The following is an 18,844-nucleotide window of genomic DNA, read 5'->3' as shown; positions in this document are numbered from 1 at the left end:
AAAGGAAAAAAAATTCATAAAATAAATGACATAATTACATTTTCTTTTCTTTTTTTTTTTTTTGCAGTTTTACTCTTAAAATATTGCTCATTTATACAAACCTGCTTTTCTTTTGGCTGTTAATTATACAGTATACAAGACGTGAAAACATGATTGGAGATTTTACAAGGGTTGAAATTCTGGATTCCTTCCAACATGGGAGAGGAATGACCACTGCAGTAACAGTCTGAAAGTTATATTTCATATAAGAAAAATAACCTGCAGCCTAAATACCAAAGCATTATGATAAGATCTGCCAAACATTAATAGACATTTTTTTATAACTTGAAATTTTAAACACCTACATCACTTTGAATAACAAAAACTCTACAGAAGCTCAAAGTGTTTTTTGTTCTAATACTTCTAACCTGCCTTACAGAGTTACACCATCAACTAACTGTTTTCATTAATGGGTTTTGTGATTTTCTAAACCGAGGCTGGCAGTCAAAATATTCTCATCTAATTAAAGATCAAGACACTACTTACTCTGTGCTATGCTGATATGCTCATGAAAATGCTCTTTTCATTCAAAACTATCTTTTATTTTGCTTATAACAGTGAAGTAGGAAAAGCGCTCTCAACATTTTTTTAAATGCTCAAAATAAGGAGAAAATGTTTAAAAACTGTAGTATAAAGTAAGACGTCTACAAAAATTATGTGGACTATAAAGTAAATTATAATTTCTGTCCAAATACAACTTCTTATTTTCACCTTCCCATTCATTTTTTTGGTTACATCTACAAGTTTCTACAAGTTTTCTTTTGAAAAAAATATTCTCGGTCTTATAAAAACAAAGCATGGAAAAGAAAATACACATGCAGTGGCATGAAGTGACGGAAGTGAAATCCAACTGGATACACGTGGTTGATGAGAAGCATTATCGGAGAAATGAACTACGCATTGCTGCTGCCACCAGCAAGTTGTCGACACATCAAAAATAAATATACATCTTCAGTTTTAAGCAACAGCCATCATATGTACTCACAACACTGAATGAAATTCTACTAAATTATCTTCCTGGAAGAAAGACGTATTGATCCTCTGAAGTTAGAACACAGGAATTTCAAAACAATGTTTTGTTATGTTAGCAGAGAACAGATACCTCGTTAAGTTAAAAGTCACGAACTTGACTTGGCTTCTATTTGTTCCTTACATTATGATTTATTTTCTATAAATTCTGGATCCAAACAACCAGTGCTTACATCTATTGTATTTTTTCCTGTATTTCCTATGGACCTGATTCAAAAGTCAATCCTCAGCTCGTATGTGGACAATTTTAGAGCTGAGTTTATTCAGCTGCAAATATACTTAGAGGGCTTTTCTTTCCCCCTACAGCCAAATGAAACTGTATATTTTCTGAGTATGTCAAACTTTGCCCTTATTTCCATTTTACAGCTATTTCTGTGCCTAGACATTTTGCTCTCTACGAAAGACAGCAAGCAAAGCAAAATATCAAGCCAGGGGTAATAACACATTAGTGTTCTTAGAAGTGTTTACCTGACCTATGTTTAGAAGGAATTAAATGCCTTTCTGTTGAAATGTGTGAACATTAAAATAAAGCTGTAGCTTTAAATTATGGAGTATTATTAAATCTTGCTCATCTGGAGTGATTACTAAGAGGAACCCTCAGAATTACTTAAAGATCTAAATTAGATATTATTACTATAAGAACATAATATCCCACTTGTTTCATTTTTATATCACAACTAACCCAATAAAGCATCGTACAGAGGGCTTCCGGGAACGGGCTGAAACAGAGGAACAATTCTTTGAATTGCTATTTTTACAATGAATGCTTCTACAGTAATGAAAACAATTTATTACCTTAGGTAGTTTAAACACTCACACACACATAGAACCACATTTATCTAGTTAGCAAGCCTTATTTTACAGACTCACAATAGGTAAAAAAATGAAGTAAGAACACTTTATTGAATTAAGAAATTGCTGCTAATTCACAACAACTATAAAGACAGGAAAGGCCAATATTTCCAAATGATAGCTCAGCTCTTTACAGACTGTGCCAGGAAGCACCCAGGAGGCTCTGGGCTGCCTCTGAGAAAGGAGGGGCAAGAAAGAGGAAGCGGAGCAGAGCCCAGCAGGCAGACACCAGCCAGAAGCGGCAAGTCTTTTGAAGAGAGGATTTCATGGCTGGGGTGGATTAAAAATCCCTCAGCTACGCCTGGAGCAGACCAGAATGTAATCACTTACTATATGAACGCTCTTTATCTTCCCAACAAAATGCCATTTGCAGCAACATGGATGGACCTTGAGATTATCATATGAAGTGAAGTAAGTCAGACAGAGCAAGACAAATATCATATGATATCACTTATATGTGGAATCTAAAAAATGATACAAATGAACTTATTTACAAAACAGAAACAGACGCACAGAAACAGAAAACAAATTTATAGTTACCAAAGGAGAAATGTGGGGTGGGGAGGATAAATTAGGAGTTTGGGATTAACATATATACACTACTATGTATAAAACAGATAATCAACAAGGACCTACTGTATAACACAGGAAACTCTACTCAGTATTCTGTAATAACCTATATGGGAAAAGAATCTGAAGAAGAATAGCTATATATATATATATGTATGTTAAAAAACCATGATGCATTATTCTAAGTAATTATTACTAATAATTAATAAAAGTAATTAATAGTATATTCTCAATTAAATTCAATATAGGGTACTAGAGATTTGGAAAGATTCTTTCAGGGGTACCACTTACTTATTAACTTTCCAGAATTCAAAAGAAATTGTAATGAATAACGGGATCCATATGGTTTTTTACATAGAAAAGGAAGATGTACTAAGTATTTAATTCCATACATAAAGTAAAAAGAGCCCGTATAGGAAAATTAACTTAGTAGAATATTAAGATTACAAGTAATTTTTAAAATATCTGTTTTGCTAAACTTTTATTTATATCATTTATTAATGATAATGATTCTCCTTTTAAAAGTAACAGATTTATAGAGACAGAGAGTAGATTAGTTGGCTGGGAAGATGGAAGGATTGAAAGATGACAGGGGCTAAGAGGTGAAGAGTTCTTTTTAGGGTAATGAAAATGTTCTAAATTGATTACAGTAATGGTTACACAATGCTATGAATATACTAAAAGTCACTGAATAGTTCACTTTACATGGGTGAATTGCATGGGATGTGAATTATATCTCAATAAAGATGTTTAAAAAAGGACAGTATTTGAAAAATCTGTTGTTTTTTAAGACATTGTTTTACTTTTAAAATCAAAATGCATATGACATGCTAAAACTACCTTTCTTTTTCAAAACCACTTATATGAAGTATGATTGACAAGTGAAAAGCTGTACATATTTAGTGCATACAACCTGATGAGTTTGGTAACACTGCCTTTTTTTTTTATTTTTTTAAAATTTTATTTGTTTATTTTTGGCGGCTTTGGGTCTTCGTTGCTGCGAGTGGGTTTCCTCTAGTTGCGGCAAGCGGGGGCTACTCTTCACTGTGGTGTGCAGGCTTCTCATTGCGGTGGCTTCTCTTGTTGCGGAGCACGGGCTCTAGGCACGCAGGCTTCAGTAGTTGTGGCACGTGGGCTCAGCAGTTGTGGCTCACGGGCTCTAGAGCGCAGGCTCAGTAGTTGTGGCGCACGGGCTTAGTTGCTCCGCGGCATAGTGGGATCTTCCCGGACCAGGGCTCGAACCCGTGTCCCCTGCATTGGCAGGCGGGTTCTTAACCACTGCACCACCAGGGAAGCCCCCAACACTACCTTTCTTAAAAGTGAATAAAATAAAATGAAATACAGAAATGCAAAGCCAAGGGATAGTTTACTAGTCAAATGAATCTTTCTGAGCACTTAATCATTTTAAAAAGCTGGAAATATGGGTTTCTTTAATGAAAACTTTTATTTTGAGATAACTGTAGATTTTCATGCAGTTGTATGAAATAATAAAGATTCTGTGTACCCTTTACCCAGTTTCCGACAATGATAACATCTTGCAAAATTGTGGTACAATATCACAACCAGGGTACTGGCATTGATACAGTTAAGATGCAGAACATTTCCATCACTGCAAGTATTCCTTAGGCTTCCCTCTTAAAGCCATACCCTCTTCCATCCTGCCCTCAACCCTTCCTTAACCCTGGCAACCACTAATCAGTTCTCCACTGTCATTTGAAAAATGCTCTACAAATAAAGGCATTTACTAATAAAGGCTAATGCTCAAAGGCATTAGCCTTTGAGACTGACAATTATTTCACTTATAATGACTCTCTGAAGATTCACACAGCTTGTTGTGTATGTCAATAGTTCATTCCTTTTATCTGCTGAGTAGTATTCCATGGCATGGATGTTCCACAATTTATTTAACCATTCACTCGTTCAAACACATCTGGGTTGTTTCCAGTTTTCAGCCATTAGAAATAAAGCTGCTATGAACATCCACGTACAGGTTTTTGTACAAATGTAAGTTTTCAGTTCTCTGGGATAAATGCCAAGGAGTACAATCACTGAGTTGTATGAGAGTTGCATGCTTGTTTTCTATGAAACTGTCAAGAGTTCCCAGAGTGGCCATATCATTTTACATTGCCACCAGCATGTATGAGTGATCAGTTTCTCCACGTACCTACCAGAATTTTGTGTTGTCACTATTTTCTTTTTTAATTTTAGCCATTCTGAAAGGTGTGTAGTGATATCTCATTGTGGTTTTAATATGCGTTTGCCCAGTGGTTAATGACTTTGAGTATTTTTTCAGGTGTTTAATTGCCACCTGTATTCCCTACTTGTTGAAATCTCTCTTCATGTCATTTACCCATCGCGTTCCTGGCTTGCAGATGGTTGCATTCTCACCATGTCCTCACATGGCCTTTCCTCTGTGCACAGGTGGAGAGAGAGAGGGCTCTCTGATGTCTCTTTGTCTTCTTATAAAGACATGAATCCAATCAGATTAGGGACCCATGCTTATGACATCATTTAACTTAAATTATCTCCTTAAAGACCCCACTGCCTAACACAGTCCCATTGGGGGTTAGGGCTTCAACATGTGAATTTTGGGGGTAGGGAACAATTCATTTCATAACATCCATACTTTAATTGGACTGCTGCTTCTTTTTTCATTGTTGACTTTTGAGGGGTCTAGTATCTCTAGATACCGGTCCTTTGTCAATTCTCAGCCCACATCTTACTTAAACCTATCAGCAACAATTAATGATTGATTATTTTCCTCTCTTTGAAATATTCTCTTCATTTGGAGTACAGGATACCAGCATTCATTTGCCTTTCTCATTAGAGGTATCGTTCTCAGTTTCCTTTCTTTCTTCTTCCTCAACTCCCCAACCTATCAGTGTGGGAACGTCTCAAGGCCCTGTCATTATACTACTCCACCCACAAAAACTCTTGCGGGCCATTTCATGGCTTTAAATAGGCTGCTGACTTATAAATATACAGCTGAAGCCTGGAACTCTCAAACTAACAACTCCACATCTCTATGTGAATGTCTAAGAGCATCTCAGCGTTAATATGTTCAAAAACAGAATTCTTAACACTCCTCTGCAACTCCTTGACCCCAGCAGCAACCTTCTCCATCTCAGTTAGTGCCAATTCCATGCCTCTAATTGACTGTGAGACCAAACACCTTGGTATCATTCTTGACTACTCCTTTTGCAACCTACATCAATCCATCAGCAAATGTGATTGCTTCTCCTTTTGAACAATACACACGTTACCACTATCATCACTGTGCCCATGGTCCAAGCCATCACTATCCCTCAGCTGTTGGTGATATGCTCATCAGCTCTACCTTGTTCAGTCTCACTAAAGCATAAGTTAGACCACACTGCTCCTCCTCCCAAAATTCTCTCCTGTTTTCCATTCTCATTCAGGTTGAAAAATAAAGACCTTTCAAAACCCTCAGTGATCTGACCACCAGTTTCCTCTCTGACTTATACCCTTCTCCTCTTTGCACACTCTGCTCTGAACATATGGGCCATTTTGCTGTTCCATGACCATATCAGCAACAGTCCCATCTCTGCGTGGATACTCTGGCTTTCCCCGCTGTGTAAAGTACTCTTTCACAGATACTCACATGCCATGCTCTCTTATTTCCCTCAGATTTTTATTCAAATGCCACCTTCATAGTGAGCACCTAATAACCATCGTATTTTAAATGCTCAATCCCACCCCAGTCCTCTCTCAGCTGCACTGCCTTCACAATACTTACGAGTGTCCGTCACACCCGATTACTTATTTGTTGTCCACCTCCCCCACCTCAGGAGAACTTGAGCTCCAAGAATGAAGACCTTCTTCTCTATTTATTTTTGCCTATTTCGTTCACTGCTGTTTCTCTCTCTCCCTGTCAGTCTCAATATGGGGAAGACATGGTACAGTGTATGGGCTCAATAAATATTTGTTGAATGAAATTATAAGATTCTCTTTGTCATAATAGCAATCAGAAAGCTTAGAGTAATCACACCCAGTTTGGTTGTATCATATGTATCTCATAAATATACTCAAATTCTTTGGTAAACAAGTAGAAAGAGGAAGGTAAAGAGAGGAGACTGAAGAGAAAGAAGAAAAGCAAGAAGATGAGGGGGTTAAAAGGGTGGAGAAACTTTAAGAAAATTAAATAAAGGAAACCCAAGGAAAGAAAACAAAATGAAACATAAGAATTAACGTAAAAAGAATTTATTAATGGTGAAGGGTTATCAGATATAGTGGAGCTTGCAAAATTATATGATTATCTGTTAAAATGGAATTGATCCTCATTCTTTTTAATGGTTTATATGTAGTCTGCCAAATGGAACAGAACTCTGTCAATGGAAGAGAAATTAACCAAATCACTAGTCAATATCTTTTTCCAGTCTAAGAATACTACTTCTGCAAAGTTATTTATTGCCTACATGCACCTTTGATTATTTAACGCATTCTGGGCAGCTCTGATTTCTCAGACAGCTGAACAAGTCGATGCAGGCAAAATGAAGAAACTAATTTCAATGACAAGAGTCTAAGAAAAAGAAACTTAGAACAATCTTTTCTAACCATGTAGGTTTTGAGGGTGCCTTGGTGAGACACAAAATTTCAACACAACGAATTAACTGAGAAGAAATACATTTCATAAAATTGGTTGAAAAATTCAAATGCCAAAGAGTTAAAAATACTACCTTGTCCAGAAAAACAAATTGAGAGCAGAAATTTAGATCACGCTTACAACTCTTTAAACCGATTATAAAATGCAGGTATACATTTTACCACATCACAGCCTGTTTCAGGAAAAATTAATACCAGCGCACAAGACTGAGATGCATCCTTGTTAAGTACTGACCTATAAGGATAACTATTCCTTAAGTTATTCTGTCAGAAAAAGCAAATCACCTCAAGCTGGAAAAGTCAGTTTGGCCTCAGAATTTCCCACAGCAACATTAAAAACTAGAAGATACAGGAGCGCTGTCCACAAATTTCTGAAAGAAAATGTTGCCAGCCTAACATTTTTTTAAGCATTAAGGTAACAGATAGACCTTGTCAAATTTGAAAGAATTCTGAGAATAAAGCACATACAAACTCTTTGGGGGAAAAATAAAAATAAAGCATTCCTTCATAATGAAATATAGTCCATCAAAAGATACCTAGAGGGCTTCCCTGGTGGCGCAGTGGTTGAGAGTCAGCCTGCCGATGCAGGGGACACGGGTTCGTGCCCCGGTCCGGGAAGATCCCACGTGCCGCAGAGCGGCTGGGCCCGTGAGCCATGGCTGCTGAGCCTGCGCGTCCGGAGCCTGTGCTCCGCAACGGGAGAGGCCACAGCAGTGAGAGGCCGGCGTACCGCAAAAAAAAAAAGCAAAATAAGTCATAAGATATTTTTCTTTCTTCAAGAAGTAGTATTTCAGTTTTATAAAAACACTGTCTTATTAAAAGAGTGAAAAATCAAAAGTATTAAGTAAAATCGTGTGCTTATTTGAAAGCACTTTCACTGCCTCAAGCCCACGTACATGAATGAGAAATGGCTCAGGATGGTACTAAACGTCCTTTGTACTTTGTGATTTTTAAAATTCAGAATAAGTCTTTCAAAATATAAACTCCTTTAATTAAAAGTATATATTTGCATATCATTTAATTGCTTATACAATAAAAAACGTATTCCTGTTCTCTCACAAGTAACTCCAAGCTATAGGTTTCTCGAGCTGTGTATGATAGATCATTCTCATTCTTTCATAAGCTGCTATTTACTGATTATCTTTCATGTAACAGGTAATGTACTAGGTGTCAGGAATACAATAATAAATGAGCAATGGACCTACTCTTGAGAGGCTCAGAAATAATTAAAAGCCAGTATGAGAAGTATATCTTCGTAATTTACTGAACATTATTTGAAAGTGTAGGTAAAGTCCTCTAGAGACCTATGGAAGGCTTCATGTAGGAAGGGTGTGAATGTGAGTGTGGATGGTTTCAGTAAAAGGATTGGAGGTATGTTGCAGATGAAGGAAAGAAAGCAAGCGAAGAGGAAATGGAGCCAGATGCCATCAGTGGTCGATGAATTTTCTCTGTGCTGCAGGACCTGCAGAAACAGGGGAAGTTCTGTGTAGGTATCCTCCTGATTGATGTCAAAAAAATTTAACCCCGGGGGTCAATACTAGTACGCTTTCTCCTTAGTGTGAGGGGAGAGTTCTGAAGATAACGCAACTACAATTGACATGCTCTCCAATAATTTTTAATGCATGCTGAAGTTGAAGAATTATTGGTCTAGAGCAGCGCTCCCCAACCTTTTTGGCACCAGGGACCGGTTTCGTGGAAGACAATTCTTCCACGGATGGCCGGTGGGGGGTAGGGACGGTTCAGGCGGCAATGCAAGCGATAGGGAGCGATGGGGAGCAGCAGATGAAGCTTCAATCGCGCGCCTGCCGCTCGCCTCCTGCTGTGCAGCCCGGTTCCTAACAGGCCGCGGACCAGTATCAGTCCGCGTCCTGTGAGTTGGGGACCCCTGGTCTAGAAGACTTCTGATGGCACCTCAAAAATGAAGATGGTCCCACTGCTCCCAGGAGAGTGAGCAGAAACGAAAATATATGTACGAGCCCTCCTAGTTATAATCTATTAACTGTAAACCCAGATGTTTTCCCGTGATTCTTTCCGTTGACCCTTTGTCTCTAAAGTTAGTAAAAGTCAAACATATTCAGTAAGATCCTAGGAGTATCCTGGAAAATACCCATGTTACTAAAATCTTTACTAGTCAGTTTCTTTGTTTTATTATTCTTTTACAATTTCAGCCATTCTAATAGTTATATATTGGTATCTCCTTGTGGTATTATTGTACATTTCCCTAATGACTAATGATGTTGAAAACCTTTTTATGTGTTTATTTGGAATCTGTATATTTTATCTGACAAAATGTATGTGCAAATCTTTTGCCCATTTGTTAATCTGAATTTTTCTTTAATTGCACTGTTAGAAAGTTCTTCATATATCCTGGATACTAGCCTTTATCAGATATGCGCTTTGCAAATATTTTCTCCCCATGTGTGGTTCTTCTTTCTATTTTTAAAAAATTAAGTTATACTGGAGTATAGTTGATTTACAATGTTGTGTTAATTTCTGCTGTGTCGCAAAGTGAATCAGTTATACATATACATATATCCACTCTTTTTTAGATTCGTTTCCCATGTAGGTCATTACAGAATATTGAGTAGAGTTCCTTGTGCTACACAGTAGGTTCTTATTAGTTATCTATTTTATATATAGTAGTGTGTATATGTCAATACCAATCTCAATCCCAATGTCATTTTAAAAGCAGTTTTTAATTTTGGTGAAACCCAACTTATCATTAAAAAAATTTATGGATCATGTTATTGATGTTGCATCTAAGAAATCTGTGCCTAACCCAAGGTCACTATGATTTTCTTCTATATTTCCTTAGAGAAGTTTTATAGTTTGTGGGTATACATTTAAGTTTGTGATTGAGTTAATTTTTATATGCAGTTTGAAGTATGGGATGAAATTCTTTTATTGTTTTTGTTTTTGCAAATGGATTCTAATTGTTCCAGCACTGTTTCTTGAAGAGGACTATTCTTTCTCCCTTGAGTTGCCTTATGTGCATATGTATGTGTGTGTGTATACATATACCTATTCTACTCCATTAATTGATTTGTCTATCTCGATATCAATGTATACTGATTTGAATTGTGTAGTTTTGCAACAAGCCTTAAAATCAGATAGCTAAGTCTCCAATTTTGTTTTTATTATTCAAAACGTTTTAGCCAATCTAGTTTCTTTGCTTCCCCCTATACATTTTAGAATAAGCTTGCCAATTTCTGCAAAAAAAAAAAAAAAAATGCCTGCTGGATTTTGATTGAGAGTGTATTAAATCTGTACATCAATTTGGGGAAAATTGACATCTTAACAAAATCAAATCTTTCCATCTATGAGTATTACATTTTTATTTAGTTCTTTAATTATTTCTCATAAATGTTATGTATTTTTGTTATGTTTATACCAAATTATTTCATTTTTTTTGGTGCTGCTCTAAAAGGTACTTTTAAATTTTCAATTTAAAGTTTTTCATTATTAGCATATAGAGATATAATTTATTTTTTGAATATTGACCTTGCATCCTGTAATCTTGCTAAACTCACTTATTTTTTTTACAAATTCTTAAGAATTTTCTACCTAGAAAACCATGTCTTTAGCAAATAGAGACATTTTATTTCTTCCTTTCTGATCTGTATGACTCAAATTCCTTTTCTTGACATACTACATGTGCTAGGACCAACAGTATGATATTGAATAGGAGAGGTGAGAACAGATCCTTGTCTTGATCCTGATTTTAGAGAGGAAGCATTAAGTCTGTGACTATTCAGGATAAATAGTCATATTTTCAGATTTTCACAGATGCCTTTTGAAACACTGAGAAAGTTTTTTTAAGTTCGTAGTTTGCTTAGTTTTTATCATAAGTAGGATGCTGAATTCTGCCGTTTACTTTTCACATATTTTTCAAAAAATGTATTTCCATATTCATAAATAAAGAAATTCTTTAAGGTCAACAATATTTACTAAGTTTTATATCTGCAGCACAACTTTAAAGGGGACTTTGTCATTCATATCTTTTGTGCTTTTGGTAAAACACCTAACGATATTATCTATGACTTCTGACATTAAGCAATAATAGCAGTGGTAACACAAAATTTTATACCCATCTACATTTAAAACAATGAAAAGAAAGACTTGGAGTTAGGAGCAAGTTCATATCTGGTACCTGTAGGTCTCACTCATTTTTGTTTATTTGTCCTGCTTTCTCAAGGCTTCTGTCTTCTTTCCTAGAAAAATATGGCTAGATATGAAATTTTCAACATCTCTGGTTTGTGTGATAAATCCAAAATATCATTTTTTTATTTTCATCTTTCCATTTTTCTGTTCAAAGAAAATCTAAAAATTCTGTGTCTCAATGAAGGGTACTAGCATTCTTATCGTCTCAACAAACGGTGCTACCTGCTTTACTCAAGTCAGGAGGCTGGAGATCATCCTCACAGCTTTTCACCCTCACTCCCGTCCAAATCATACTGAACTTACCTCCCTAATTGAGCCCCTTATTTAAGCCCCATGACAACTATTGCCTAGTTCAAGCCTTCATCATTTTCCTTGTCTTACGTCAAAGGTCACCTTCCTGTCTTTAGGTCTGTAACTGATTTCCATGCTTTCAGTTGGGTCATAAGAATTAAACTAAGTCTTAAATTATCCCAGGCCTAACTAGTGTTCCGATCCTAATGCCTTCAGGATAACATCCACATATCTTTCCTCTGCTTATAAGGCCCACTGTGCATGATCCCATAACTAGAAGCCCTACATCTGCCCAGTGTATCTCACTTGGGAAGGAAAAAAACTGTGTCTAGGGCATTGCACCCTCAGAGATACAGTCTGCCCATACAGAGAAAACGGGGGCATTCATTACTCTGCCACCATCATTCTTCAGACTGAGAAAGTTTTTAAAAAGGGCCCTTTATGCAGAAAATGCTCTATGACCTTATGTGGCGATGAGCCTCAACACTAAAGTAGATATGGGGGACAAGAAGGCCAAGGAAAGCTCTCAGTGATTGTTTCATTAATAAGTCAGATATTAATCAGCAGGTCTCTAAATCCTTACAGTATTTGTAAATCCTCATTCCTGATATTGCCAGCCTCCTTCTGCATCCCCGTGGTCACAAAAGTTTAACGCTGTAGTTTCTCAACCTTAAGACTATGGGCCTTTTGGACAAGATAATTCTTTGTGGTGGAGGGCTGCCTTGTGCACTGTAGGATATTTACAGCATTTCTGGCCTCTCCCTTTAGATGCCAGTAGCATAAAACCCCTCACAGTTGTGACAGCCAAAACTGTCTCCAGATATTGCCAAATGTCCCCTGAGGGAGCAAAATCACCTTGGATGGAGAGTCACTGCCCTAAGGGAAAAGATGCTGTGTGCTTAAGTTCATGACAGGAAGTCTGAAAGAAAGAACCCCTAAGGGACAGAGTTGGGAGTGACCTTAGTCAAAGCAGAACAATTCCCCAGGGATGGTGGCAAATGGAGGAAGCCGGCCTGAGCCCCTGAAGGGTTAAGATCAGAGCCAGCAGTGAAGAGTGCATGTGATGTACAGAACAATTTCTCTATAGTCACGCAAAATCATCACATTCCTCAGGATGCATCCTGCGTTTACAATCTCATCTCTTTGCACATAACTTTTCTCTGCACGAAATATCCTATGTCATCTTTAAGTGGCTGTTTAAGGCCTACTGGCAGAACAGGAAGTAGAGGTGATAAAGATTAGGGATGGTAGGTATAATGGCAGACTGCTTTTTTTTTTTTTTTTTTTGCGGTACGCGGGCCTCTCACTGTTGTGGCCTCTCCCGTTGCAGAGCACAGGCTCCGGACGCGCAGGCTCAGCGGCCATGGCTCACGGGCCCAGCCGCTCCACGGCATGTGGGATCTTCCCGGACCGGGGCACGAACCTGTGTCCCCTGCATCGGCAGGCAGACTCTCAACCACTGCACCACCAGGGAAGCCCTAGGATATACTTTTAAGGTAAATAAATATTTCTTCTATTTGCATTTTAAGTTCTGGAAATAACTAAAAGCAAAAATAATTGACGCATCAGTCTCTAACCTAGCTGACTTCAGAGAGGTTATAAATGGATATGTATGCTAATTTCATTCCCTGCTGAAAATATGTATTTTCTATGAAACTATATTTTAACTAAAAAATTCCAGTTTAGAGTGTTAATACATTGAATATACAAAACAGCAGGTACCACTGATTTAGACTAAAAACACACACACACAAACTGGAAAAAAAAATGAGATTAAAAGTTGAAATGTGTTTGATTAAACTAACATAAGATTCTACTGATGTTCTAATTTCACCCCAAGCCCAACAGTATAAAACTCACCATACATTCTTGATAATTTTATGTAGCACTGAGGCCTTCCTTTATAGACAATGGCATGCAGACATTTAGGAATGATGGAATGAGTTTATGAACCAATCAAATAGAAATGCTTTGTGGTTTCTTTCTCTTGGACTCGTAACAAGGTTTGCTGTAACAGCATTTATTCCCGGGCTTTGCATTCTATAAGGGGCGCTTTGTTGATTGACTATAGGAATGATTTCAGATACTGCTTATGAGTTTTCACAAGAGAAGTCTGATTAATTATTATAAGATAGAAACATGGTTCTCAAGTGACATCACTTTCCTCAGACATGTTTATGGCACGTCGCCACCACTTACTGTCTCCCTGGCAGAGCAGAGGCCCTAGTTTATAGGCTGCTGCTGAATGTGGTCGACCGGTGTCTGTGATCACAATCTTAGTTACCGGCAGATGTTCTTTATAAGAAAGGAATCCAGTGTCATTGGTCCTAAAAAACAGTAACAACAGCAAGATTCTTAAAATTATTCTGATGAACATAATTATAAAGTAAACAATAGTCCTTATTGCATTTCAAAGCCAAGATGTTCTGAGCTAAATTTGCACACACAGAAGAGTCAGGATCAAATTACTCAACTGAGAATGGAAGAATATGGCAACATTTTAGTGTCCCTTGCAGACGGAATATAGTTGGTGATTTTTAAACTCTGTTGGCCATTTTCTACCTTTTAAATGAGATGGTTAATCCACTGCCATTTAGTGTAATAATTGGTAGTGTGTTTCCAGATCTACCGTTTTGGTATTTGTTTCTTATTTTTTTCCCACAGGATATCTTGTATTTTTGCTCCCCCTTTCATGCCTCCTCTTGGTTTACTGCATATTGTTTTGCATTCGATTTTACTTTTTTACTCACCCTTTAGCTATATGACTGTTTATTGTATTTTAGTATTTTCTTTATACATTATAAGACGCATCCTTAATCCATCACAGTCTACTTATATTTTATGTTGTATTACTTAATATAAAATGTCAGAAGCCTACCATTGGATAATTTTTAACATCCTTCCCTACATAAACACCTGTTCTTTGTGCTACGGTTGTAATAATATATTTTAAATCCAGATGTTATAAACTTTATAATTTAATTTACCTAATCAAGAGAAAAATTTAAACACTGGCTTTTACATTTACTGACATATTCATGATTTCCAGTGCCCCTCATTCCTTCCTGAAGATCTATGTTTTAATCCGGTGTTAGTTCTGTTTAACCTGAAGAATTTCCATCAGTATTTCTTACGGTACAGTTGTGCTGACAACAGATTCTCTCAGCATTTGTTTAATCTGAACAGGAATTTATTTTACTTTCATTTGTGAAATGTATTTTCGTCCTGTAGAGAATTCTGGGTTGACAGTGCTTCCTCTTCCAGCACACTAAAGGTATCATTCCATTGTCTTCTGACCTGTGCTCCTGATGAGAGGTCAGCCTTCATTTGTATCCTTATCCCCCTGTATGGAATGTCTTCTACCAGATTCACCCAAACTGGCTACTTTGAAAACATTCATCTTTATCACGGGTTTTTGGCAACGTGAACAACAAACCCAGGTGTGTTTTTCTCTGGTTTTTATTCTGCTTGAGATCTTCTGAGTTTCTGGAATCCATACACTGAAGTTGTACTAGTTATCTACTATGGCATAACAAATTATCCCAAAACGCAGTGACTTAAAACACGACGTTTTACGGTCTATGATTCTTCTGATTTATGATCCTCTGTCTCAGGGTCTCTCCCAAGGCTATACTCAAAGTGTTGGCAAGGACTGCAATCAGCTCCGTACTTGAGTGGGGAAGGCTCTGTTTCCAAGCTCACCCTGTGGCTGCTGGCAGTACTCTACTCCTTGCTGGCTGTTGGACTGACAGCCTCAGTTATTCACTGGCTGTTGGTTGAAGGCTACCCTCAATTCTTTGTCCACGAGGGCTCACGACATGGCAGATTGCTATATTGAAACAAGAAGGCTAGAAGACGCAGAGAATTTTGAGCAAGTCAGAAGTCACAGTCTTCTGTAACCCAACCTCTGAAGTGACATCTCATCACCTTTACCATATTCTGTTCTTAAAAGCAAGTCACAAGGTCCATGCGACATACAAGAGAAGGAAGTTACACAATGGTGTGAACAACAGGCAGTGTGGAAAATCGGGGGCCATCTTGGGGGCTTGCTTCCAGAGATATTTATTAAGCAAATCTGAGAAATTTTCAGCCATAGTTTCATCAAATAAATAAATAAATAAATAAATAAATAAATAAAGCCTCATTTTATTTCCTGCCCTTCTGGGACTCCAATTTCTTGCCTGTTAAATCATTGATATTTTCCCACAAGCCACAAAGGGTCTGTCAATGTTTCTTTCAATCTTTTTTTTTTTTCCTGTGTTCTTCAGACTGAATGATTTCTACTTATGTACCTTCAGGTTTACTGAAGATTCCCTTTGCTATTTCCCATAAGAGCTGAAGTCTATCCAGTGAATATTTTACTTCTGATGATGTTGTACTTTTCTGTTCTAAAATCTACATTTGCTTCGTTTTTTCTTTTCTTTTCTTCTTTTTTTGGCAGCGTTGAGTCTTTGTTGCTGTGCGCGGGCTTTCTCTAGTTGCAGTGAGCAGGGGCTACACTCCGTTGCAGTGCGCGGGCTTCTCACTGTGGTGACTTCTCTTGTTGTGGAGCATGGGCTCTAGGTACATGGGCTTCAGTGGTTGCAGCACAGGGGCTCAGTACGTGTGGCACACGGGCCTTAGAGCGCGCAGGCTTCAGTAGTTGTGGTGTGCGGGCTCGGGAGCTCTGTGGCATGAGGGATCTTCCCAGACCAGGGATCGAACCCATGTCCCCTGCGTTGGCAGGCAGGTTCTTAACCACTGCACCACAAGAGAAGTCCCTACATTTGCTTCTTTAATAAAGTTCTCATTTATCTGTTTAGAATACCCTTTGTTTACTTGTGATTATTTTTACCTTCAATTCTTCATACGTTTTTTAACAGTTGCTTTAAAGTTTTTGCCTGCTGATCAAACACCTGTGTCCCAGGGCCTGTTCCTAATGGTACTTTTATTTTCTTGACTTTGGATCAAAGTCTACTCTCTTTTGGAATAAGCAATAATTGTTATAATATTCTGGATATGATGGGTGATACATTGTAGAGACTCTGGATTCTGTTATCATTCTCTGAAGACTTCTTTTGTTTTCACAAGCAGTTAAATCACAACCTTGTCACAATAATGGAGGTTTTACTTCATCAGGGTGGGCCTGTGTCAGTTTCACTTGTAGTTTTCAATCATACTCAGTTCTCGGACATCGTCTTTGCTGTAAAGGCAGTGGACCTTCTGTCATTTCTATGGAAAGCTCAGGGCTTTACAAAGCCCATCTCAATTAATGAGACTTAAGCTCTAAATTCTCTCTCTCCTCTGGTGGTTGCTGCTGAAATTCCTGTGTGGCTTGTTCACTTTCCCAGCTGCATCTCTCTGCTTGGTTCCTAGAAATCTCCCCTGTGCATGTGCAGCTCAAGGGTCAGGGGTCTGAGAGGAGTTGATATAGTGGTCTCCCCTTAAGTGGTTTTCTCCTTTCTGACATGTCCAGAAATCAATTTCTAGTCATTCTGGCTGCTCTGAACTTTCCTCTGATATCCCCTGCCAAAAAAAATCTAGTATTCTCTTTGAGTTCTAGCCACTCCATGGTAGGTGGTTTGGTGAGTAGCCCCAAGGAAAAGGCACATAAACATAAATCTCACCCACTTAAGTTCCCTTCTTTTAAGGTTTGAAGGCTCCCAACCCTGGTAGTTTCTGCCTACATTTGGTTATTCTCCACTTGCTACAAGTAGGTGTTTTTAATAAATAGTTTTCCTGGGATTACAAATGTTATCTGGGGTTAGGTTAGTTCTATGCAAGCTACTTAAGCATAAGCAGAATTTAATATGAAAAATTTCAAAGTCTTATTTTTAAAAATTATTTTTGATGAATAAAATGTCATGCAGACATTGGAGAGTTATTGGTGATTAGATTAGTTTAAAATTTTTTTTATTCACATTTAAAAATACGTTATTACTGTGTGGGCATTTTCTGTGAAGGCAGCGAGAAAAAAAAAAAAAAGTATCTCCCAAAGGAGTAGAAATTTTGAAAAATCTTGAGTAAGAGAGACAATATTCTTCATACTGAACATATAACAATAAGAGTATAATCAATGACTCCATATAGAGGCCTCCTTTAGGGTATTCTAAAATAATCTGGGTTTTGATATAACAGTCTTTGATGTTTGACAAATGAATAAATGTAATGTCAAATGAATAAATGGGATATTTCAAGCTCGATTTTCAAATCCCTAAATATTATAGATTTCCTTTTTCAAAATATGATAAATGGAATATTAGTTTTTCATAGCATAGTGTATCCTTTAAGAAAATAAAAGAGCTACACGTTTAAATAATTGTGGGAAATTCTAAGTTTATATATTTAAAGGTTTTATAGGCAGATTATTGAAGAGATGTGTTAGTAATTAAAGGCTGTAAATATATTTTGAGAATAATATAATTCTTAATTATACTTAATTTTAAAGAGAATAATTGAATTAAAATGAAAAGCAGACATGAAACAGATGCCTCTGTTTCATCATATTACAGAAATAAAAGGTGTATGACTCATGATCCATTACCAAAAAATTCAAATAAAAAGATAGTGATCTTACCATTTAGAATTCAGATTGTAATACATTTCATCAAAACGTACCTTTAATTTCTTCACTGTACTACCTCGTTTAGTATCTGCCTACTTATATATGTTTTGAGTGACTCATTTAAAAAAATAATAAACTTGATTTTGCATAAGGAAATCATATGGAAATCACCATTCATTCCGGTCAGCATCACAGTTGCAGTAATACTGAGAATCAATGCAGTTCCCCTCTAATCCACAAGTACATTTTTGAGGATCAGGTAAAGAACCTCCCCAGTAAGTTTGTGTTTCATTGGTTCTTCCAACCCACCAGCTCAGAGGGGTTCCATCTGAAAGACAAAGGTGAGAAATGTGACATCTGTTCTATACCCCAACCCTTCCATCCAGTATAATTCCCTCCTTCCCAAGTCATTAAAAAGAATAAACGGAGAAAGATTGATTTGATGTAGTGATATTCCCAACACTGTAATTGATGGCATTTCCTTAAGAAAGTTTTTAAAAAAATATTTCATTATTTAAGCTTAAGTGATTGATATATTTTTCTTTGAGTAGAAAAGAAACCAGCAGTTCCTATTTAATTCAGGCATAATAGTAAAAATAAATGTATTGAGAGCAGATCACACATGTAATTTTGTTAAAAATAATTTTTCGAAACAAGAAGGCATCAAATTATAAACCACAGTAATTAACATATGAGAAACAAAATTGATTTGAGATCATGAAATGCCCATTAAAA

The 18,844-nt window shown here is 37.1% G+C and overlaps 1 protein-coding gene across 1 annotated transcript in view; it reads right to left on the bottom strand.

Moving 5' to 3' along the window:
• CNTNAP4 (contactin associated protein family member 4) overlaps positions 1–18,844 on the bottom strand; it is a 268,480-nt gene that overhangs the window by 32,671 nt on the left and 216,965 nt on the right. The window contains exons 14-15 of the mRNA XM_022583147.2: positions 18,281–18,437; positions 13,765–13,892 (exon numbers count right to left, since the gene is read on the bottom strand). Of these exons, the coding sequence (XP_022438855.2) occupies positions 13,765–13,892; positions 18,281–18,437 (285 nt within the window). The remainder of the gene's footprint in view (positions 1–13,764; positions 13,893–18,280; positions 18,438–18,844) is intronic.

This window comes from Delphinapterus leucas, chromosome 20 (assembly GCF_059928025.1).
Source record: "Delphinapterus leucas isolate spDelLeu-1000000601 "Yukka" chromosome 20, BTC_Dleu_Yukka2, whole genome shotgun sequence".
Taxonomy (NCBI): Eukaryota; Metazoa; Chordata; class Mammalia; order Artiodactyla; family Monodontidae; genus Delphinapterus; species Delphinapterus leucas.
Note: the sequence above shows the minus strand (reverse complement) of the source record. Positions and strands in the feature narration are given on the sequence as shown.